Source organism: Eleutherodactylus coqui, chromosome 9, assembly GCF_035609145.1.
Source record: "Eleutherodactylus coqui strain aEleCoq1 chromosome 9, aEleCoq1.hap1, whole genome shotgun sequence".
NCBI lineage: Eukaryota > Metazoa > Chordata > Amphibia > Anura > Eleutherodactylidae > Eleutherodactylus > Eleutherodactylus coqui.
The window spans coordinates 151214345-151239158 of record NC_089845.1 but is presented as its reverse complement, the minus strand read 5'-3'; the positions used below and the strand labels follow the sequence as shown (position 1 = coordinate 151239158).

The window sequence follows — 24814 nt, the reverse complement described above, 5'->3', positions numbered from 1 at the left end:
TATTTAATGGACACTGACGAGCTTTTACTAAGGCGGTCCTGGCAAGTCTTCTTAATCTGTGAGCCGCTCACCTCTCTAAGGGACTGCGCTCCTTTATAGCAACTAACAGTTTGGTTAAAACCTGCAGTTTTCCAGATTCAGGCCCAGAGACTGGACTAGTGCTATAATCATGGGGAAAGAGTTGGGCCAAGGCTTCATAGACGCTCCGCTCCTCACAGCCCGCACCGCTGCTTTTATCCTGAAAGAAGAAGGATAGTAAAGAAGTTAGAAGATCTCCAAGTATTTCCTAAGAAAATGAAACTCCTGCAACATGTGATGATCTATTATCACTGCCGGCATCACTGAGCTCTGGATCCAAGGATGTACAGACACACATTGTTCTCCAGTGGATCACAAAAAGGAGAATTCACAGAAAAGCTGCCCTGGCCGAGATCTTGCGGCCGGCCCTGCGTGACATTGGCTGAATGCTTGGCAACAACCTGTCACTGACAGCACCAGGCACTACCTGTCTCAGCAGAAGCACAAACGGACCACTCCCCTGAGGCAGCGGCCACACAATGATAGCTCCTCTGTCCTCCTCCTACCGTAAGGGGGCCTTCACACTTGTGATCTTGATATCGCAAGCTCTGACTCACAACCTGAAGGTTTCGGGTTCAATCTCCGCTTGGTTCAAGTAGCCGGCTCAAGGTTGACTCAGCCTTTCATCCTTCCGAGGTCGGTAAAATGGGGTAACAAAAAAATTACCTGAAAGCGCTGTGGAATAAGTCCCTGCCTCCAATATCACATGTCAGTGAGTGACAAGTATGTGAACCTTTGCTTCCAGCATCTGATGTGACTCCCTTGTGCAGCAATAACTGTAGTAGTTATTGATTAGTCGTGCACATCCGATTGGAGGAATTTTGTCTCATTCCTCTTAACGAAACAACTTTAGTCCTCTTATGTTGGCGGGTCCCCCGCCCTGCTTTTTTCCTGTCACTGCAGAAAGCCCGAGTGGTCACGTCTTACAAATCCCTTGCTGTGTAACGTGTCTCCCCCCCCCCCCACCACACACACACACACACACACACACAGCTGCTCTTTCCTAGACAGGAGAGCAGACTAGGGGAGGGGCTGATAAGTTTACTCTAACAGGTTTTGCAAATCTATCAGTCCTCCAATCTGCAACTCCTTGAAAAAGAATACAAGCAACTAGAAATTTGAAAGACAAAAAGTCTTCCAAAGAGACACTGATTAACCCTTTGCAATCCAATTTTGGATTCAGGGTTTCCTAGGGGGTTTTCTCTTTCTGCCATTATACAATAGCGCCATCTGCTGGCTAGAGCCAGAACTGCGGTATGGGACATGCTGGAGAGGCCCCTGACAACAGAGCAGCCAGTAATATATAGTAAGAATACCCTGCCAGACATCTTCCAACATCGGAGCTGTACGGCCTTCAATCAGAATGTCTTCAGATGTCAGACATTGGATTGGAAAGGGTTAAAGAAAAAAAAGAAGGGGGTGCAAAGGTGTACATAACCTTTAAATAAAACATGTCTCCCACTCACACCTGATTGTCATCCCAGTGATTAAAAACACCTGACTAAAGGCCCATTTAGACAACGATTCTTGCTCAAAATTCGCTCAAAGCCATCTTCTGAGCGATAGCCGTTGCGTCTAAATGCACGGACATCGCGCAATTTTCATGCACGAGTCATTTTTCGCTCAATTCTTGTTTTCTAGGATTGAGCAATGAACTCTTAGCAGCGATGCAGGCTGTTATCGCAGTCGGCAGCGCTGATAAGATTCTTTCAGCTCGTGTCCTACTTCTAAGTGTGAAAATTAGGTCAAATATAAGCAGAAAATTCTGAAGGGATCACAAACTTTCAAGCACCACTTTTACATGCAGCAGTCAGGATAAGGCTGCTTAAATGCAGTGTAACTTCAGCTCTGCTCACAACAGATTCTGTGTCTACAATGGTGGAGGGCGGCATATCTTACGGTATAGCTATCTGGGGGGGATACATTACTAATAGGCTTCCATTATAAAAACTAACAAACCTACAGATGTAGCTAACGTAATGCATTCTATTGGAATGTGTGAAGCTGGATGGTCCCATCGACGAATTGCCCACCACTGGCCGTTCTGACCAGACTATTAGGAGGTGTTGGGACCAGTGGATGTGTGAGGGTGCGTACAACCGGGCTCAGGACAACCCCGACAAATCACCAGTAGAGAGGAGCGTCTGATCATCTATCAAGCATGAGCAGCTCCAATTATTTTGTTATCCGTCATCCAGAGACAGGAGGCGCTATTGTTACACCCCTGTGCCTGACGGATCCATTTTCAGGTGCTTGGCTGAAGGACATTTGGTCTCACGGCGCCCATTGCATGTCTTGCCTTTGACCCCCACCGTCGCCTCCGATTGCAGTGGTGGTGTTAATAACGAAACTAGACTGCTGCAGAGTGAAATCGGGTTGTCTTCTGCGATAGATCCAGGTTTAGTTTGGGCACTGATGTGTTCGTATCTGGAGACCTCGGGGTGAGCGCCTCAATCCTGCCTTTGCTGTGGAGCGGCATACTGCCCCCTGCTGGTCTGATGACCTGGGGGCATCGCATAAGACAGTCAAGTCTCCCCTAGTAGTGGTATGAGGCACAATGACAGCTCAGCGATATGTTCAGGACATCCTGCAGCCACATGTGTTCCTCTCATGGTGGCTTCCAGCAGGATAATGCTCGGCCGCACACACACAAGGGGGTCCCAGGAGCCCCCACAACACTGTCACACTTCCGTAGCTGCCCAGTCGCCAGATTTATCACCAATAGAACATGAATGGGACCATCTGGGACACCAACTTCGACAGCCAACGAGTGCACGATCTAGAGTCAGTTACAGCAAATGTGGAGCGATATGCCGCAGAATAGCGTACAGAACCTGTATGCCTCCATGCTCATCTGTATCACATCTAGCATCCAAGCTAGAGGCGGTATAACAGGGTACTAGTGCCTTCATGCTGGCCTGTATCACATCTAGCATCCAAGCTAGAGCCGGCCCAAAAGGGTACTAGAGCCTCCATGCCCTCCTGTATCATATCTAATATCCAAGCTAGAGGCGGTATAACAGGGTACTAGTGCCTTCATGCTGGCCTGTATCACATCTTGTATCCAAGCTAGAGGCGGTACAACAGGGTACTAGAGCCTCCATGCCCGCCTGTATCACATCTTGTATCAGAGCTAGAGGCGGTACAACAGGGTACTAGAGCCTCCATGCCAGCCTGTATCACATCTAATATCCAAGCTAGAGGCAGTACAACAGGGTACCAGAGTCTCAACGCCGGTCTGTATCGCATCTAATATCCAAGCTAGAGGTGGTACAACAGGGTACTAGAGCCTGCATGCCCGCCTGTATCACATCCTGTATCCAAGCTAGAGGCGGTACAACAGGGTACTAGAGACTCCATGCCCGCCTGTATCACATCTTGTATCAGAGCTAGAGGCGGTACAACAGGGTACTAGAGCCTCCATGCCCGCCTGTATCACATCTTGTATCAGAGCTAGAGGCGGTACAACAGGGTACTAGAGCCTCCATGCCAGCCTGTATCACATCTAATATCCAAGCTAGAGGCAGTACAACAGGGTACCAGAGTCTCAACGCCGGTCTGTATCGCATCTAATATCCAAGCTAGAGGTGGTACAACAGGGTACTAGAGCCTACATGCCCACTCGTATCACATCTTGTATCCAAGCTAGAGGCGGTACAACAGGGTACTAGAGCCTCCATGCCTGCCTGTATCACATCTAATATCCCAGCTAGAGGCGGTACAACAGGGTACTAGAGCCTCCATGCCAGTCTGTATCCCATCTTGTATCCAAACTACAGGCGGTACAACAGAGTACTAGAGCCTACATGCCCACTCGTATCACATCTTGTATCCAAGCTAGAGGCGGTACAACAGGGTACTAGAGCCTCCATGCCAGCCTGTATCACATCTAATATCCAAACTAGAGGCGGTACAACAGGGTACCAGAGTCTCAATGCCGGTCTATATTACATCTTGTATCCTAGCTAGAGACAGTACACAGGGTACTAGAGCCTCCATGCCCGCTTGTATCACATCTAATATCCCAGCTAGAGGCGGTACAACAGGGTACTAGAGCCTCCATGCCCGCCTGTATCACATCTAGTATCCAAGCTAAAGACAGTACACAGGGTAATAGAGCCTCCATGCCCGCCTGTATCACATCTTGTATCCCAGCTAGAGGCGGTACAACAGGGTACTAGAGCCTCCATTGCCCTCACGTATCACATCTTGTATCCAAGCTAGAGACAGTACACAGGATACTAGAGCCTCCGTGCCCGTATCACATCTAATATTCCAGCTAGAGGCGGCACAACAGGGTACTAGAGCCTCCATGCCCACCTGTATAACATCTTGTATCCAAACTAGAGGCGGTACAGCAGGGTACTAGAGCCTCCATACAAGGGGTCAGTTCTCAATATTAAATTATCCTTTAGCTCCAATATTGTAATCTCTTACTTATATCAATGTTACAATCACACAGGGAAAGTTTTATTTAATTCTCATAACTCTATGTGCTTGATTTTTGTTTTTGACAATGAGTGTATATGGAGTATATACAGGTTCCCTTTTCATGGAGATCTCTGTATACAATAGTGCAGCAAATGACACTATACCATACAGGTGAATTAGGTATAAGGACCTCCAGAAGCCCAATGCAGGCCAGAGGGACACCCTTTTGGCCTCTGATGCATAAATAGTGTATAGGGCCTATGGATACAATTGCCACATGTGCCAGAAGAGCTCCTGCTACATAGGTCAGTCAGTGAAAGGCAAAAGAGAAGTCAACATTGTAATTACTGGGGAGGTAAAGGGAAGACCCTGCTGTGACTACTAGGAAGCTGTGATGAGGGTGGGGCGAGACAAGTTCTCAAGTATCCAGTGGTTCGGAATGTTTGTCACTTATTAGAGACCCGCTGCTATTTGTACACCCATACATGTACAACATCCATGACTGCGGTACATCTCACACTGACCTGGATGGTTTTATAAAGCAAACATGGGTGGTTACAGAGTTTCTTCAGTGCCCCGATGCACACGAGGTGAGGACTGCCCTCCGCCGCGCCTTGCAGGCAGCACTTGACTAGGCGAGAGTTCAGAAGTTTCTTGTAAAGTTCCAGCTGGGGTGCGGAGGGTTTGCAGAAAACAATGCTTTCAATTTTAGGAGGGAGGAATCTATTGATAACCTCCTGGGTTCTTCGCAGTATAAACAGACCCGTTAGACGCCCGAGTTCTGCCGCTCTTTCCTCTCCTAATTTTTTTTCTTCCTAGAAAACAAAACGCATTTACAAAAAGATGTTTTTAAATAAATTGGAAATGATACTTGTTTGTGAAGACTTAAAAGGATTGGAGAAAAAAGGGGGTTGTTTTTTTAACAGCGCCCCCCTTGCCCATAGGTTGTGTCTGGTATTACAGTTCAGATCCATTCAGCCAGATTCAGACGCTGTAGATCTCAGATGTGGGAACCTGGAAAAGACTCCTCATCTAACTGCAGATCATATAAAAGCGGATGCGACTTCTGCACACACTTACTTTATTTGCTGACGGCTCGCGGGATCTAATGATTGGTTCCTCATAAATCTTTCTGTAAGTGGATAGTGAGCCGAGGATTCCTGGATTAACAAAGTCGATCAATGCATAAAACTCCTGGAGATCGTTCTGAACCGGCGTGCCTGGAAGAGAGTTCATTGCTACTATTTGTATCGAGCATTGGAAGTTACAGGAATATATATGACTATGGCCCCCCGCACACGGGCGGAAACTCCATGAGGGGGTTTACTGCAGAATTTCCGGCCGTGCCCACCTGCATTACAAAATGCAATCCTGGGGCAGATGGCCGTGATTTGTGAAAACACACGGGGAAAACAAATCGCTGCATGTTCTATTTCTGTGCGGGTCTCACAGAGGCCCGCATAGAAATGTCAATGGTGACGGGCCGGCTACGCTCTGCGCATGCGCCGGCTGGCCAGCGCATAGCAGGAAGCAGAAGACACCGGGAGAAGGTGAGCCACAGGCCTCTACAGCGGCACAGGTCCGCATCCCGCTGCGAGAATTCTTGCAGCGGGATCCGGCCCGGCCGTCTGCAGGCGGTCTATGTGGAAGTGGACGCCAGTGGATGTAAACTATTACTAGTGAATGTGCTCACTGAAGTAATCAGTACTCTGTACGACGTTCACTGGTGATCGTGTTGCTATAGAACGGTTTAGACAATGTAAGAGATGAACATTACGTGCAGCTGGTTTTTTCTCCTCTACTTTTTTGTTTAACTATGGGATTTGGCTGTGGGATCTTCTATTCTCACACACAATACACTGCAATACTCCTGTGTTGCAGTGTATTATTGCCTGCCAGTGTCATCAGAAAATGGCCTACTGTATAAATCAAGTTTTTGCTTCAAGAATTGTTTTTTATTTTTGATGTCCCAGTCTATCTTTGTGCAACTTTCACACCGACCACAAAGCCTAATATTAGGCTGAGACTCTCTGTTCTGCAGAATAAATGTTGGCGCAGTCATCTCATTAACATCACACAGAATGAGGATGGCAGCTAACAGATAATATATAGATAACACAGGATCCACAAATTAACAATAGGTGATGGTCACGGCTCACCTCCTCTCCCTCCCTGCACAATGACCTCTGCACAGGTCACAGAGCATGCCCACAACCCTCTCAAATAGAATAAAATGGGTCCCCTCCTGTCCATTGTATGAGGCTGCTGTAAAGCATCTCTAAATGCTGTTAACGGCGTCTCAGGCAAGATGGCGGATGCATACAATTGAATGAAAAAAAATCTACAATCAGAAAATCTGTCATCCTCCTGACTGTATACTTGTGGTCTGTAATTTATTTAGGTGACTAGAGCATACAGAAGGTAATGGCAGTGTCTTCCCAGCAGGCAGAGATGGTACTGGCTCTAAACTGGTCATGTGATGCTATGCTGATTCAGAATGGGACTGCTAGAAGAGCACAGAGGAAGAGAAAGCAGGAATAAATCTCAGAAACAGGATGGTGCCCAATAAGTACCAGACAGGAGGCAGCACTGTATGGAAGTGACTGCAATATTCATAGCAGATGTCCAGAGTGTGACAGAGAATCAGGTGAGGGGGATGGCAAAATGTCCTTTAAGTAGACTATAAGCAGTGTGGAGATCAACCATGTTTATGGTAAGACTGTAGTCCGTATGAGATAGGAAGAGTGCTGGAGGGACACTATGTTTCCCACAGAATGCTGTCCCTTCATGTATCAGACCCAGAAAATATCTCTCATCCAGGAAAATCACAGACTGGTAGAGTTGGAAGGGACCTCCAGAGTCATCGGGTCCAACCTGCTCAGTGCAGGATTCACTAAATCATCCCAGACAGATATTTGTCCAGCCTTTGTTTGAACACTTCCATTGTAGGAGAACTCACCACCTCCCATGGTAACCTGTTCCACTCATTGATCACCCTCACTGGCAGAAAGATTTTTCTAATATCTAAAAGCTGGATAAGATACAAAGAATCCAGGAAGTATGGTTTCCCTAGCGGAGCATAGTCTGCTCTGGACTGGATTGTTGTGGAACAACGGGTAGGTTGGCAGTGGAAACCGTTGCTCCCTTACTTGGCTTAGTACAGGGTTTTCCGGTGCAGCTGTGAGGAATCGGCTCCTCATGGAGCTATAGGTTGGGGCACTCAGAGCACTGGGGGGCTGAAAGCCAGAACTCCCCTTCCTCTCAGGAAAAGAAGCTACCACATAAGGTATTGAGAATATGGTATTGAAGGTTTGACAGGTGGTTGGTGGAAAGCCACCGGTACAGTCAGGTTGACAATTATTTATTTAGTGCTGGGCAACGGGGTTTTATTTTCTGTACGTGCCTGAATATAAACGGCTATATTTTCCTGCATTCTGGCTGCCAACAATAAAGCCCCATCTGATCTGTATCCTGGTGTCACTGTCCGCAACCACAACTTGCCCACCGCACTGCGCTAAACCTCCTCATCAGTCTTCAGACCCGGGCTGTCGTAAAACTCAAAGGGCTATGTACAAGTAAGCCAAGGCGAACCTGACCTGCTTGACTGTCCTGCTCTATCATAAGAATTGCCCTGTAAGCAACTATAATAAAACATACATACTGTATATGAAAATTGCTAATCGTGATGTAATTCTCTGACACATAGGGAGCCGCTAAGGCGAAACGCGTTAACAGAAAGGCTTGCAACAAATAGAGAAAAGCTACCAGACAAGATGATTCTTCTGCTGCAAGACAAACTGCTGAGCGCTGAAGTGGTTTTTATGGAGCTGTTCTTTAGACGATGGCCCTCGTCGCAGATGATGAGGTCAAAGCTCAGATTCTGCAACGGCTCTAAAGAGCGTAGTAACATCTCGTAGCTGATGATGAGCACCAAGTACAAGGGAGAAACAAGGAATTCTTCCACTTTGTGATCCTGGAGAGAAAGACACAAAAAGCTTCATTGCTACTATGATCATAAAAAGCCTAAATACTAGAGATGAGCGAGCATACTCGCTAAGGGCAATTGCTCGAGCGAGCATTGCCCTTAGCGAGTACCTGCCCGCTCGAGAGAAAAGGTTCGGGTGCCGGCGCGGGGAGTGGTGAGTTGCGGCAGTCAGCAGGGGGGAGAGAGGGAGAGAGAGATCACCCCTCCGTTCCTCCCCGCTCTTCCCTGCAGCTCCTTGCCCGCCGCCGGCACCCAAACCTTTTCTCTTGAGCGGGCAGGTACTCGCTAAGGGCAATGCTTGCTCATCACTACTAAATACGTCACACAAAAAGTGTCAAGGAGAAGCTACCATCCCTCCCCAAAGCTCAGAGCCCCTGCCCATGGCACCACTGGGTACATACAGTACAGGTGCGACCAATGTCCGGATGGTACTGTGTACATGCATTCAGGTGCAGAGAGAATTTTTTTGTTTTACCTTCTACGGTTTTATTTCTAAGGCCAGCCTCACAGATAACTCAGCAAAGTTCCGCGACTTTACTTTCCTGTTTGGAGGCCTCTGACAGCAACTTTGAGAGCATGCAATCACTGATGAGGTGCGCTAAATGCAGAAAATGGAGCAGACAGCGCTTGAAAATCGTGGGGCTGGAAAACGCTCGAGCGTGTCTGAGAGGCTCCATCGAAATCGATGGAAGCGTTTTGAACGCCGCGGAACTTCTTCTGACCACTATGCTGAACCTTACAAAATTAGTTATTTTGGGAATATCTTAAGGCCGGGCTCACGGCAAACATATCTGGCAGCGTGCGGGCTGCAAGGTATATGTGCACAGCATGCAGCCATGTACTATCTTTAAGCATAACAGGCGCCAAGATAGAACATGCTGCGATTTTTTTTTTGCGCATGTATTTCGCGCAAGTCGTGTCAGCGGCAACATGGTCAGCTTTGGGTTAATGAGGCCGGTTAAACATCTGCGTTGGATCCTCCAGTCGGAGGTCCATTGCAGATTTGTCTCAATACGCGGTTAGAAAAAGCATGAAGTGTTTTTTTCTTCCGTAAATAAGCGGACGCCTGAGTGGAAACCAGGCGTTCGGCGCTCTTCGGTTCTGTCCTAAAACTGAGCCGTTTGGACATAGGGATGCTCCTTTCCCGCTTCCCGAAAGAAGCAGGAAAACGGACCCCAAGCGTAGGTGTGAAACCACCCGTACGGATTTACATAGACTGATCGAAATCCTACAGAGAGGCCATTATTACAGGGATGATCATCACCTGATCAACTGCAAATACTCTCATTCTCTCGGTTCCCAGCCACTTCTGAAATTCCTTCCTCCAGTTCTTAACCAGGCTCCCTGGGGTAACAATCAGAGCTTTCTTCAAGACAGGCTTCCCTCCGTACGGACCCTGGCGAAGAAGAGTCCAGATCAAAGAGATGCATTGAAGAGTTTTGCCTAAGCCCATCTCATCAGCGAGAATAGCTCCAAACTGCCCGCTGACCCTGTGTGAAGGAAACGCGATAATTAAAAGGTGCTGTCCAGTTTAGGAAGCCCATTTACATACATCTTACGAGGGAATGCTGCCGTAAATCTATGGGGTCTCATGTTCGGGACCCTCATCTCTTACCTCATGCCCATTACACATTCGTAAAGGAACAGAATCCCTTCCTTTTGATGGGGTCGTAGGTGGACCACCACATATGGATCCACCACCACATCGACAACGGGATAGCCGCACTTATTGAACACTTGTTGGTGATACTTCGATGGTCTTGGCATTACTATGGAGTCTTCAGGAAGAGAAAACAAATCACTAGGAGGAAATACCAGTTTACGACACGGAAGTTACATTCTATATACAATGTTCATATGTAGCTTTATAGATACTTTGTTTCCATCCCCATTCAAAAAGTTAAATTCGTTGCTTTCGAATTACCAGAGTGCGAGTGCAGTGCATTGTGGGAGCTCGGATGAGAATTACACTGAGACCTCTGCTATACCTTGTATACTTGTAGAAAACATAAAGCTTACTTGTCAGAGGAAGGAAACTTTAGGACAATCACATAACGGTGTATATATAAGACTGGAGAAAACCCGAAGGAAGTAACCCAAAAGTCAATACAAAAAGGGGGTCAAAATATTAGCTTTTCAACTTTTTATTAAAATTGGAACAATTTAGCCTCAATAATCTCAGTGACAGGATAGCTGGACTCAGGGGGCATAACTATAGGGGATGCGGTTGCACCCGGGCCCAGGAGCCTTAGGGGGCCCATAAGGCCTCTCTTCTCCATATAAGGAGCCCAATACTATAAATAAAGCATTATAGTTGGGGGCCCTGTTACAGGTTTTGCATTGGGGCCCGGGAGCTTCAAGTGATGTCTCTGTGCAGCATGGTTTAGGTATGGGTACGGGTACAGATACTGATAGGGGTTGGGGCAGCTCACCTTTTGCATCAGGGCCCCTGAGCCTTTAGTTACGCCCCTGGCAGGACCTATGGCGTGTATTCCACCCCCGACTGCAAGAATGCTCTTGCCATGCTGCCCACAATCATGTCCTTAGTCGTATTGACTATATATTCAGATCCCGCTTCCTTATTCCCAAAAATTGACTCCACAGAATTCCTTCCTAGAGGAGTATAGGGTCATTTGCCAATTCGAATGATTCTGAGAAACCCTGGTCTAGTTGTCCCTAGGAGATGGCAGATACATCTGTTCTGGCTCTCACTGCTTAGCCCAAATGATCGTATACCGGACCAGATCCAAATATATTATGAGGCACAGAGGCCGCTTTAGATCCTCAATCTCTTATTACAAAAGGCTGTGGCGCGAGAGGGAGAACTCTTGGCAGAACAGCGTCAATCACTGGAGAGAGAATGGATTGCCGATCCCTCTGACGCTAAAAGAAACAGATGCTTGCAGATGGGCAGCGATTATTTGAGGGAGAAGGCCCAAAGGAATCTCTTTTCACCCGCTGTTCCCGGATTACATTCCTTTTGTTCTGTCGGCGGGGCTGACAGCAGAGAACAGCTGATACAATGCAATCAGCTCTACCCAGGGAGAACACAGCGTGCTGTCCTGCTTATCAGCTGTTCTGCTGAACGACTGTTTTCAAGCCGAACTGAAGACCATCGTTGGGCAGAAAACTGAAAGATAATCATTGTGTGTAAATATGTCTATCACTCGAAAGACGGCTTTTGAGCGATAATAGTTGTCTCCAAATGGGCTTTTACTTAGCAGACATAGTATTTCCTGAGCTACAAGACACTCATAAATCCCTATTAGACTCCCGTATTACGATGGAAGACATTAAGGAGGCAATGAAGGATATGGCTAAGGACAAGACCCCTGGACTGGACGGTCTGCCGTTGGAGGTCTACCTACAATATAAAGAAGGAATCGTGCCACATTTGCTTTCTTTATATAAATTTATGTTTGAGATGGGCCATCTCCCGGAATCGACGTCAGAGGCTGGTATAGTGCTCATTTTAGGACTGTGGCTCGTATAAGCCCATCTCTCTAATAAACACTGACTATAAAGATCCTTAAGACGCTCGATTCTGTTGAGTTGCCATATTTAATAGAGGTACTCTGGAAATTTGGATTTGGGGACTCATTTGTTAAGTGGATCTCTATTCTGTATAGCTCTCCGGTAGTCATGGTAGTGTTGAATGGCCTGACTTCCACCTTCTTCTCCCTGCATAGTGGCACCCGACAGGGCAGTCTGCTTTTCCCCCCTCATAGAATCATAGAATGGTAGAGTAGGAAGTGGCCTCCAGGGTCATCGGGTCCAACCCCCTGCTCAGTGCAGAATTACTAAATCATCCCAGACAGATACTCACGACCTCCCATGGCAACCTGTTCCACTCACTGATCACCCTCACTATCTAATATCTAATCTGTGTCTCCTCCCTTTCAGTTTCATCCCATTGCTTCTAGTCTTTCCTTGTGCAGATGAGAATATGGCTGATCCCTCTGCACTGTGACAGCCCTTCAGATATTTGTAGACCGCTATTAAGTCTCCTCTCAGCCCTCTTCTGCAAGCTAAACATTCCCAGATCCTTTAACCGTTCCTCATAGGACATGATTTGCAGACCGCTCACCATCTTGGTAACTCTTCTCTGAACTTGCTGCAGTTTGTCTATGTGGTTTTTAAAGTGGGGTGCCCAGAACTGGACACAGTACTCCAGATGAGGTCTAACTAAGGAGGAGTAGAGGGGGATAATGACCTCACGTGATCTAGACTCTATGCTTCTCTTAATACATCCCAGAATTGTGTTTGCTTTTTTTGCTGTTGCATCACATTGTTCACTCATGTTCAGTCTATGATCTATTAGCATACCCAAGTCTTTTTCACATGTGCTGCTGCTTGGCCCAATTCCTCCCATTCTGCATATGCTTTCTTCATTTTTTTTGCCCAGATGTAGGACTTTGCAGCCATTTATGACCACTCTGAGTACGATCTCTCAGCCAGTGGTGAATCCACCTAACAGTTGCCTTGTCAATCCCATATTCGGTAATCTTTTCAATAAGTATGGTATGAGATACTTTGTTGAATGCTTTACTAAAGTCAAGATCAACTATAGATACCACATCTTCCTGATCAACCCAGTCGGTGATTCTGTCATAGAAGGAAATTAGATTAGCCTGGCATGACTTGTTTGTTACAAACCCATGCTAGCTCTGGTTAAATTACTCCATTCTCATCCAAGTACTTGCATACATGCTGTTTAATAATTTGTTCAGAGATCTTCCCTCTCCTGTTTGCTATTGCCATAGAGCCTTTGGCTCTAACGATTCGGCAACATGTATCACGCAATGGTGTTGAAATCGGATCTAGAGAGGATAGGACAGGTTTGTACGCACGATATAATACTATATACACGTCACAACCTAGGTACACTTTACCACTGGCTATTTCTCTGATAGATGGTTTGGGGAGATTTTCAGGCCCACACATTAATTGTCATAAGTCCACCTTTATGCCCCTGAGACTCGAGGGTTGCCGGATGGGAGAAGTATTCTGCAATCCTCAGGTCACTCCTCAGTTTAAATATCTCAGGATCTATATCTGGGAATTACCACATTGGAGCATCTATATATTTATGGGGTATTAACCTCCTTTGAAAAGTTGCAGCAACTTTACCAGGACTGGCTTTTATAGATTCTTGCAACTCCGACCCGTTCTTGCGACAATTCCCAGAACCCAGGCAACCTTCCTCTCTATACCCCCTGATAGGCATAATGCACACTCAAGGCCCCAGGAGTCTGAGGTCGGTGTTGTATACCCATCTACTGCACTCCAAAATGTCTAATATGCCAATGACTGTGATGGAGAGAGCTCATCTCTTCCCTCACCGGTGAGAACTGGGATGCCATAATGTCTTCATATACCATGGTATCACCAGCTGCAAATAATAAATTAACGCAATTGCATATACTTCATCAGTGCTATCTAGGCTCTATAAAATGAATAGGGTATCTACCAACCAATGCCACGGCTGCCTGGCACCTGGCACAAGTTTTAATAATTTAATAGGGCGCTGCCCAGACATCTACGCATACTGGGTGGAGGACAAGGAATTCTTAGGCCAGCTAACGGGAATACCGGTTCCATTTGACCCGGCCATAGGTTTGCTGGGTATTTTGGATGTGGAGCACTGGCAATTCCATGATCGGGGATTTCTTACTAAGGTATTGTTTCTGGCCCGCAGGGATAGCTTTACGTTGGATGGACAGACGACCCCCATCGCTGTCAATGTGGCAGAATATGCTTAATTTCACCCTGCTGTATGAAAATATAGTCTATAAAAACAGAAAGTGTCCGGAGAAGTTTGGTATGGTGTGGTTGGACAGGTACAACCTTCACACGGGGTCTGTCCCAAAGTTTACAGAATGGAGCGGTGTCTAGGTCTGCCCACTGATGTGGGCGCCGACTACTGAACTCTACTGACACCGGAGACAATTGAACGAACACAGTGTATTTATATATGTGCTGTGAGCGATGTACTTGTGTATCTTTCCCTTAATCTTGTGGGGTTTACGATGCAAAGTTATCCATTCATGTACTGGATGTTCATTGGTCAATAAAACGAGTTAAAAAAAAAAAACAATGTAAACTTATTAAAATCAGAACAATCCTCCCAAAAATGTAACTTTTTTTTATTGTTGAGGTTTCATTTATGTCTCCAGTACATGCAGTTGATGTATAACTGAGGTTTCTTAAGTGCATTTTAACCGCTTAGTGGCATAACTCATTGTGGCCATTGAGAGGTTTTCCAGGTAGCGCCCGTCGATATACATCGGGGGCGGAGCGGATACGCTGTTCAGAGCCCTGTGCAGTAACTGGCGGCTTGTAGTTCCAGACGTTCCTCTCAATGAAATTAATGGAAGCTGCGTCTGTAATTACAAGCGCTGCTCCCATTGATTTTATTGAGAGCTGCGCATGTAATTAGAGCAGCGCTTCCGCTCCGACCCCGGTGTATACTGGCGGGCGCTACCAACTGAAAACGCAGCATTTTTAGGAGCGCACGTGTGAGCGGGGTCTTATTTCTTCTCTCCTGCACTTTTTATCATCTATCTTACACCACATCATAAATTAGCTGATAAAAAGGTGCAGAAGAGGAGGGAGCAGAGGAGGTCGTTGTTCCCCTCCGGCTGCCATGGCAATGGGTTTTGAGACCTCGTTCTTTGAAAAACTTATTAGATGCTTTAGTGAGCACGGCCTGTATAAACATCCAGGATCTGCCATTGCAACAGAGAAAAGCGGTTGCATCTCCCCGTGCACTTACACATGGGACAACACAGCCTATTCCCATTGCCCAAGCATAGGTCAGTATGAAAATGGGATTTCAGGATTTATGTATAAAAAAAAATGAGTATTCCTTTGTGATGCTCTCTCATACTTGAATTGAAACATTTGTTATGTACAGTACATAAACCGTATCCAGACCACTGCTATGTCCGCACTTCAGGAGAGCTGCAGGACTAGAACAATGCCTGAGTCTGGTTATCAGAAGTTTCAGCCTGTTGCAAAAAGTTGTGTACTTGTCTCTCCCGATGGAACAAATCCTGATGTAAGCAATCTATTTCCAAACTTACGTCTATATCTTGTGTATGTATGTATGTATGTGTATGTATGTGTATGTATGTGTATGTATGTATGTGTATGTATGTATGTGTATGTATGTATGTATGTGTGTGTATGTATGTGTGTGTATGTATGTGTATGTATGTATGTGTATGTATGTATGTGTATGTATGTATGTGTATGTATGTATGTGTATGTATGTATGTATGTATGTATGTATGTATGTATGTATGTATGTGCGCATGATATTAAAATAAAGAGTCAGCAGACATTGGGAACATTTAGCTTGGCATACTTGGTGCGCTGGGATCGTGTCGGGGTCGGCAGTTCTGGATCTCTCTTGATGAGCCGCTTTCCTTGCTTCTGTCTTTCGCTGGGTTGGTGAAGGGTTTCAGTGGGACGTGATCCGTAGGTATCTGGGTGGAGGCCATCACTGCTGCGTGGAAGCATCTGCCGCTGGTGTAATCTTCTGCTGACACGGTGCCCATCACCTCAATCTCCTTCCCACCAATCATCAATGTGTGGCCTTCTTCCAAACCCTCCAGATCCTTCAGCTTGTACCCGGACCCTGGGAAGAAAACCTCTATATTCATACAGGTAGAAACCACTGTGCCCACTATACTGAATAAAGTGGCCGTAGTGAGTGGTCTATCACCGAAGACATGGCGTAAGGGTGGCTTGGCATGACCATATTAGCGCACACAACACAGATAATGGAACCCATTGATTTAAATGGGATCATCCTCATGAGCGTGTTGTGTGTGCGTGAAAAAAACGCAGCAGGTCCTATCGTGTTTTTACGTCCTGTAGCAGCAGGACATGTATGAAGGGAGATCACGCGGTGATCTCTCTCCGTACATTGCGGGCGCCAGCTGCTTATTACAGCCGACATCCGCCGGCAACAGCTTCGATAAGCCATGCAACTCATCAGAGCCGTTAAGCCTTTAAATGCCCTGAATGATGTTTGGGGGCCCCAACAGCCCCCCCGTGACGAGGTTGCAGGGAACCGTGCGAGTGTCATGGCACCCGGGCCCTTCTGAAAGGCCCCAGGGCCATCATGGCAGAATGCATATCAAACCGTCCCAGTGGGGTGGCTTGAGAGACTGCCTGCCCTATCGCAGTAGGATGTCATGCAATGGCATTATCATATTGCAGGAGCGATCAAAAGCATCACAAGTTGTTTTCCCCTGTGGGGAATTAAATTTAAAAAAAAAAAAAAAAAAAAAGGAGAAAATAAGATCAATAAACTTTACTATTAAAAAAAAAGTTTTAACCCCCCCCCCCTCTGCCATATTTCTTATTAAATAATCTAAATAATACAACAAAATACATATTTCTTATACATTGTGGCACCCGTGAAAGTCCGAACAAAGTAACGCATTATTTACCCCGCACTGTGAACGTCCTCAGAAAAAATAAAACAAGGAACGCCAGAAATGCGCTTTTTTTTGGACACCCTGTCTCCCAGAAAAAAATTTAATAAAAAGTGGTCAAAAAGTCATATGTATTCCAAAATGGTACCAACACAAACTACAGGACGTCCCGCAAGAAATGAGCCCCCGCACAACTAGGTCGACAGAGAAATAAAGAAGTTATTGGATACAGAAGATGGCGGTAGAAAAGAATTTTTTTTTAAAAATCATCTTTAAAAAAAATACGATAAAATACAAGTAGTTCAGTAGTAGAAACAAGACGCACTGAAAGATGGCGGAATTTCATTTTTTTCCCATTTCTCTCCACTTGGAATTTTTTTTTACGTTTTTCAGTACATTATATATACTACCATTGAAAAATACAACTCGTCCAACAAAAAACAAGCCCCATACAGCGATCTCGATGGATAAAGGAGTCATGATTTTTTTTGAAGGGAGGGGGGGGGAAGCGAAACCGGGGGGAAAAAAAAACTTGGTCACTAAGGGGTTAAGAGCCATTTACACGGGACGATTATTGCTCAAAATTCGTTCACACGAATGACACTGAGCGACAATCATCCTGTGCAAATGCAAAAAAAAAATCATTCACTGTTCATTCACGTCTCGTTATCAAGGAGTTTCAGTCAACATAAAAACCCATTGCAGGATCGCGGGATTCCCGCTGCGTGTAAACGCTCCCTGATCAGCGCTTCATACAGAATGAGAGGCCCGCGATCCAGCGGTGATCTCTGCCTGTCTAAACGCTCTGCACAAGCGCCAACAACCTTAGCGGTGACATCGGCGCTCGTGCAGACGTTTAGACGACTGTCGTCCCGTGTAAATGAGGCATTACACTACAGTGAATAGTCATCAGCTAAACATTCCAGTTACAAACGCGGCCATCGATGTATTTAATGATGTGCATTGACGAGAACAATGGCGCACATTATAGCAGAAACCTACACTAGCTGGGAGCTGCATAGGATTCTATCTGGCACACGGAGATGCCGCCCGATGCAACTAATAATGTATTACTGAACACGCAAACCTCTTAATGAGTTCGCTGGAATTAGCCTGGAGCAAAGTTTACTTACTGGCGTATAAAATGCTGGTTTTAGTGAATAGGCCCCACTGTGCCTGAGAAAAGTCAGAAGGACTTGCGGTCATCAGAATTTCTCAGCACTGCAGCCTCAGAACATGCTCATATATGCTACTAGCTGAAGTACCCGGCTTCACCAGAGTTAATCTGGAACAGGTGTTTATCTGTTGTTCGCATGGAAAATTTTACGAAGTCATGATTACTTCAGAGGAACCGAGGGATAAAATATGTATATACAGAGGAGTGCAAGATTCTCCTCAGACTGCATGTACTGATGCCCCTCTGCAGAATGTGCCACCCCTCCCACTCTCATCACTTTTTACACTTAGAGGTAACGACACGTTTTATTCAAATTTAACCTCAGACTGGAGGTTACAAAGTGTAAACACAGAGGAGCGTTATATTCTCCTAAGTATATACGCACGGAGGGGAGGCAGATCCCCCTGGGTATATACGCACTGAGGGGAGGCAGATCCCCCTGGGTATATACGCACGGAGGGGAGGCAGATCCCCCTGGGTATATACGCACGGAGGGGAGGCAGATCCCCCTGGGTATATACGCACGGAGGGGAGGCAGATCCCCCTGGGTATATACGCACGGAGGGGAGGCAGATCCCCCTGGGTATATACGCACTGAAGGGAGGCAGATCCCCCTGGGTATATACGCACTGAGGGGAGGCAGATCCCCCTGGGTATATACGCACTGAAGGGAGGCAGATCCCCCTGGGTATATACGCACTGAGGGGAGGCAGATCCCCCTGGGTATATACGCACGGAGGGGAGGCAGATCCCCCTGGGTATATACGCACTGAGGGGAGGCAGATCCCCCTGGGTATATACGCACGGAGGGGAGGCAGATCCCCCTGGGTATATACGCACGGAGGGGAGGCAGATCCCCCTGGGTATATACGCACGGAGGGGAGGCAGATCCCCCTGGGTATATACGCACTGAAGGGAGGCAGATCCCCCTGGGTATATACGCACTGAGGGGAGGCAGATCCCCCTGGGTATATACGCACTGAGGGGAGGCAGATCCCCCTGGGTATATACGCACGGAGGGGAGGCAGATCCCCCTGGGTATATACGCACGGAGGGGAGGCAGATCCCCCTGGGTATATACGCACGGAGGGGAGGCAGATCCCCCTGGGTATATACGCACGGAGGGGAGGCAGATCCCCCTGGGTATATACGCACGGAGGGGAGGCAGATCCCCCTGGGTATATACGCACGGAGGGGAGGCAGATCCCCCTGGGTATATACGCACGGAGGGGAGGCAGATCCCCCTGGGTATATACGCACGGAGGGGAGGCAGATCCCCCTGGGTATATACGCACGGAGGGGAGGCAGATCCCCCTGGGTATATACGCACGGAGGGGAGGCAGATCCCCCTGGGTATATACGCACGGAGGGGAGGCAGATCCCCCTGGGTATATACGCACGGAGGGGAGGCAGATCCCCCTGGGTATATACGCACGGAGGGGAGGCAGATCCCCCTGGGTATATACGCACGGAGGGGAGGCAGATCCCCCTGGGTATATACGCACGGAGGGGAGGCAGATCCCCCTGGGTATATACGCACGGAGGGGAGGCAGATCCCCCTGGGTATATACGCACGGAGGGGAGGCAGATCCCCCTGGGTATATACGCACGGAGGGGAGGCAGATCCCCCTGGGTATATACGCACGGAGGGGAGGCAGATCCCCCTGGGTATATACGCACGGAGGGGAGGCAGATCCCCCTGGGTATATACGCACGGAGGGGAGGCAGATCCCCCTGGGTATATACGCACGGAGGGGAGGCAGATCCCCCTGGGTATATACGCACGGAGGGGAGGCAGATCCCCCTGGGTATATACGCACGGAGGGGAGGCAGATCCCCCTGGGTATATACGCACGGAGGGGAGGCAGATCCCCCTGGGTATATACGCACGGAGGGGAGGCAGATCCCCCTGGGTATATACGCACGGAGGGGAGGCAGATCCCCCTGGGTATATACGCACGGAGGGGAGGCAGATCCCCCTGGGTATATACGCACGGAGGGGAGGCAGATCCCCCTGGGTATATACGCACGGAGGGGAGGCAGATCCCCCTGGGTATATACGCACGGAGGGGAGGCAGATCCCCCTGGGTATATACGCACGGAGGGGAGGCAGATCCCCCTGGGTATATACGCACGGAGGGGAGGCAGATCCCCCTGGGTATATACGCACGGAGGGGAGGCAGATCCCCCTGGGTATATACGCACGGAGGGGAGGCAGATCCCCCTGGGTATATACGCACGGAGGGGAGGCAGATCCCCCTGGGTATATACGCACTGAGGGGAGGCAGATCCCCCTGGGTATATACGCACTGAAGGGAGGCAGATCCCCCTGGGTATATACGCACGGAGGGTAGGCAGATCCCCCTGGGTATATACGCACGGAGGGGAGGCAGATCCCCCTGGGTATATACGCACTGAGGGGAGGCAGATCCCCCTGGGTATATACGCACTGAGGGGAGGCAGATCCCCCTGGGTATATACGCACGGAGGGGAGGCAGATCCCCCTGGGTATATACGCACGGAGGGGAGGCAGATCCCCCTGGGTATATACGCACGGAGGGGAGGCAGATCCCCCTGGGTATATACGCACGGAGGGGAGGCAGATCCCCCTGGGTATATACGCACGGAGGGGAGGCAGATCCCCCTGGGTATATACGCACGGAGGGGAGGCAGATCCCCCTGGGTATATACGCACGGAGGGGAGGCAGATCCCCCTGGGTATATACGCACGGAGGGGAGGCAGATCCCCCTGGGTATATACGCACGGAGGGGAGGCAGATCCCCCTGGGTATATACGCACGGAGGGGAGGCAGATCCCCTGGGTATATACGCACGGAGGGGAGGCAGATCCCCTGGGTATATACGCACGGAGGGGAGGCAGATCCCCCTGGGTATATACGCACGGAGGGGAGGCAGATCCCCCTGGGTATATACGCACGGAGGGGAGGCAGATCCCCCTGGGTATATACGCACGGAGGGGAGGCAGATCCCCCTGGGTATATACGCACGGAGGGGAGGCAGATCCCCTGGGTATATACGCACGGAGGGGAGGCAGATCCCCCTGGGTATATACGCACGGAGGGGAGGCAGATCCCCCTGGGTATATACGCACGGAGGGGAGGCAGATCCCCCTGGGTATATACGCACGGAGGGGAGGCAGATCCCCCTGGGTATATACGCACGGAGGGGAGGCAGATCCCCCTGGGTATATACGCACGGAGGGGAGGCAGATCCCCCTGGGTATATACGCACGGAGGGGAGGCAGATCCCCCTGGGTATATACGCACGGAGGGGAGGCAGATCCCCCTGGGTATATACGCACGGAGGGGAGGCAGATCCCCCTGGGTATATACGCACGGAGGGGAGGCAGATCCCCCTGGGTATATACGCACGGAGGGGAGGCAGATCCCCCTGGGTATATACGCACGGAGGGGAGGCAGATCCCCCTGGGTATATACGCACGGAGGGGAGGCAGATCCCCCTGGGTATATACGCACGGAGGGGAGGCAGATCCCCCTGGGTATATACGCACGGAGGGGAGGCAGATCCCCCTGGGTATATACGCACGGAGGGGAGGCAGATCCCCCTGGGTATATACGCACGGAGGGGAGGCAGATCCCCCTGGGTATATACGCACGGAGGGGAGGCAGATCCCCCTGGGTATATACGCACGGAGGGGAGGCAGATCCCCCTGGGTATATACGCACGGAGGGGAGGCAGATCCCCCTGGGTATATACGCACGGAGGGGAGGCAGATCCCCCTGGGTATATACGCACGGAGGGGAGGCAGATCCCCCTGGGTATATACGCACGGAGGGGGAGGCAGATCCCCCTGGGTATATACGCACGGAGGGGAGGCAGATCCCCCTGGGTATATACGCACGGAGGGGAGGCAGATCCCCCTGGGTATATACGCACGGAGGGGAGGCAGATCCCCCTGGGTATATACGCACGGAGGGGAGGCAGATCCCCCTGGGTATATACGCACGGAGGGGAGGCAGATCCCCCTGGGTATATACGCACGGAGGGGAGGCAGATCCCCCTGGGTATATACGCACGGAGGGGAGGCAGATCCCCCTGGGTATATACGCACGGAGGGGAGGCAGATCCCCCTGGGTATATACGCACGGAGGGGAGGCAGATCCCCCTGGGTATATACGCACGGAGGGGAGGCAGATCCCCCTGGGTATATACGCACGGAGGGGAGGCAGATCCCCCTGGGTATATACGCACGGAGGGGAGGCAGATCCCCCTGGGTATATACGCACGGAGGGGAGGCAGATCCCCCTGGGTATATACGCACGGAGGGGAGGCAGATCCCCCTGGGTATATACGCACGGAGGGGAGGCAGATCCCCCTGGGTATATACGCACGGAGGGGAGGCAGATCCCCCTGGGTATATACGCACGGAGGGGAGGCAGATCCCCCTGGGTATATACGCACGGAGGGGAGGCAGATCCCCCTGGGTATATACGCACGGAGGGGAGGCAGATCCCCCTGGGTATATACGCACGGAGGGGAGGCAGATCCCCCTGGGTATATACGCACGGAGGGGAGGCAGATCCCCCTGGGTATATACGCACGGAGGGGAGGCAGATCCCCCTGGGTATATACGCACGGAGGGGAGGCAGATCCCCCTGGGTATATACGCACGGAGGGGAGGCAGATCCCCCTGGGTATATACGCACGGAGGGGAGGCAGATCCCCCTGGGTATATACGCACGGAGGGGAGGCAGATCCCCCTGGGTATATACGCACGGAGGGGAGGCAGATCCCCCTGGGTATATACGCACGGAGGGGAGGCAGATCCCCCTGGGTATATACGCACGGAGGGGAGGCAGATCCCCCTGGGTATATACGCACGGAGGGGAGGCAGATCCCCCTGGGTATATACGCACGGAGGGGAGGCAGATCCCCCTGGGTATATACGCACGGAGGGGAGGCAGATCCCCCTGGGTATATACGCACGGAGGGGAGGCAGATCCCCCTGGGTATATACGCACGGAGGGGAGGCAGATCCCCCTGGGTATATACGCACGGAGGGGAGGCAGATCCCCCTGGGTATATACGCACGGAGGGGAGGCAGATCCCCCTGGGTATATACGCACGGAGGGGAGGCAGATCCCCCTGGGTATATACGCACGGAGGGGAGGCAGATCCCCCTGGGTATATACGCACGGAGGGGAGGCAGATCCCCCTGGGTATATACGCACGGAGGGGAGGCAGATCCCCCTGGGTATATACGCACGGAGGGGAGGCAGATCCCCCTGGGTATATACGCACGGAGGGGAGGCAGATCCCCCTGGGTATATACGCACGGAGGGGAGGCAGATCCCCCTGGGTATATACGCACGGAGGGGAGGCAGATCCCCCTGGGTATATACGCACGGAGGGGAGGCAGATCCCCCTGGGTATATACGCACGGAGGGGAGGCAGATCCCCCTGGGTATATACGCACGGAGGGGAGGCAGATCCCCCTGGGTATATACGCACGGAGGGGAGGCAGATCCCCCTGGGTATATACGCACGGAGGGGAGGCAGATCCCCCTGGGTATATACGCACGGAGGGGAGGCAGATCCCCCTGGGTATATACGCACGGAGGGGAGGCAGATCCCCCTGGGTATATACGCACGGAGGGGAGGCAGATCCCCCTGGGTATATACGCACGGAGGGGAGGCAGATCCCCCTGGGTATATACGCACGGAGGGGAGGCAGATCCCCCTGGGTATATACGCACGGAGGGGAGGCAGATCCCCCTGGGTATATACGCACGGAGGGGAGGCAGATCCCCCTGGGTATATACGCACGGAGGGGAGGCAGATCCCCCTGGGTATATACGCACGGAGGGGAGGCAGATCCCCCTGGGTATATACGCACGGAGGGGAGGCAGATCCCCCTGGGTATATACGCACGGAGGGGAGGCAGATCCCCCTGGGTATATACGCACGGAGGGGAGGCAGATCCCCCTGGGTATATACGCACGGAGGGGAGGCAGATCCCCCTGGGTATATACGCACGGAGGGGAGGCAGATCCCCCTGGGTATATACGCACGGAGGGGAGGCAGATCCCCCTGGGTATATACGCACGGAGGGGAGGCAGATCCCCCTGGGTATATACGCACGGAGGGGAGGCAGATCCCCCTGGGTATATACGCACGGAGGGGAGGCAGATCCCCCTGGGTATATACGCACGGAGGGGAGGCAGATCCCCCTGGGTATATACGCACGGAGGGGAGGCAGATCCCCCTGGGTATATACGCACGGAGGGGAGGCAGATCCCCCTGGGTATATACGCACGGAGGGGAGGCAGATCCCCCTGGGTATATACGCACGGAGGGGAGGCAGATCCCCCTGGGTATATACGCACGGAGGGGAGGCAGATCCCCCTGGGTATATACGCACGGAGGGGAGGCAGATCCCCCTGGGTATATACGCACGGAGGGGAGGCAGATCCCCCTGGGTATATACGCACGGAGGGGAGGCAGATCCCCCTGGGTATATACGCACGGAGGGGAGGCAGATCCCCCTGGGTATATACGCACGGAGGGGAGGCAGATCCCCCTGGGTATATACGCACGGAGGGGAGGCAGATCCCCCTGGGTATATACGCACGGAGGGGAGGCAGATCCCCCTGGGTATATACGCACGGAGGGGAGGCAGATCCCCCTGGGTATATACGCACGGAGGGGAGGCAG

At 50.2% G+C, this 24814-nt stretch overlaps 1 protein-coding gene across 4 annotated transcripts in view; it reads right to left on the bottom strand.

Moving 5' to 3' along the window:
- The window catches only part of LOC136578518 (DNA repair and recombination protein RAD54B-like), a 69349-nt gene that overhangs the window by 11531 nt on the left and 33004 nt on the right, over positions 1–24814 (bottom strand). For all 4 annotated transcript variants that reach the window (XM_066578641.1, XM_066578640.1, XM_066578642.1 and 1 more), the window contains 7 exons: positions 15864–16136; positions 10110–10272; positions 9759–9984; positions 8275–8482; positions 5590–5729; positions 5034–5324; positions 72–238 (listed from right to left, as the gene is read on the bottom strand). In XM_066578641.1, the coding sequence (XP_066434738.1) occupies positions 72–238; positions 5034–5324; positions 5590–5729; positions 8275–8482; positions 9759–9984; positions 10110–10272; positions 15864–16136 (1468 nt within the window). The remainder of the gene's footprint in view (positions 1–71; positions 239–5033; positions 5325–5589; positions 5730–8274; positions 8483–9758; positions 9985–10109; positions 10273–15863; positions 16137–24814) is intronic.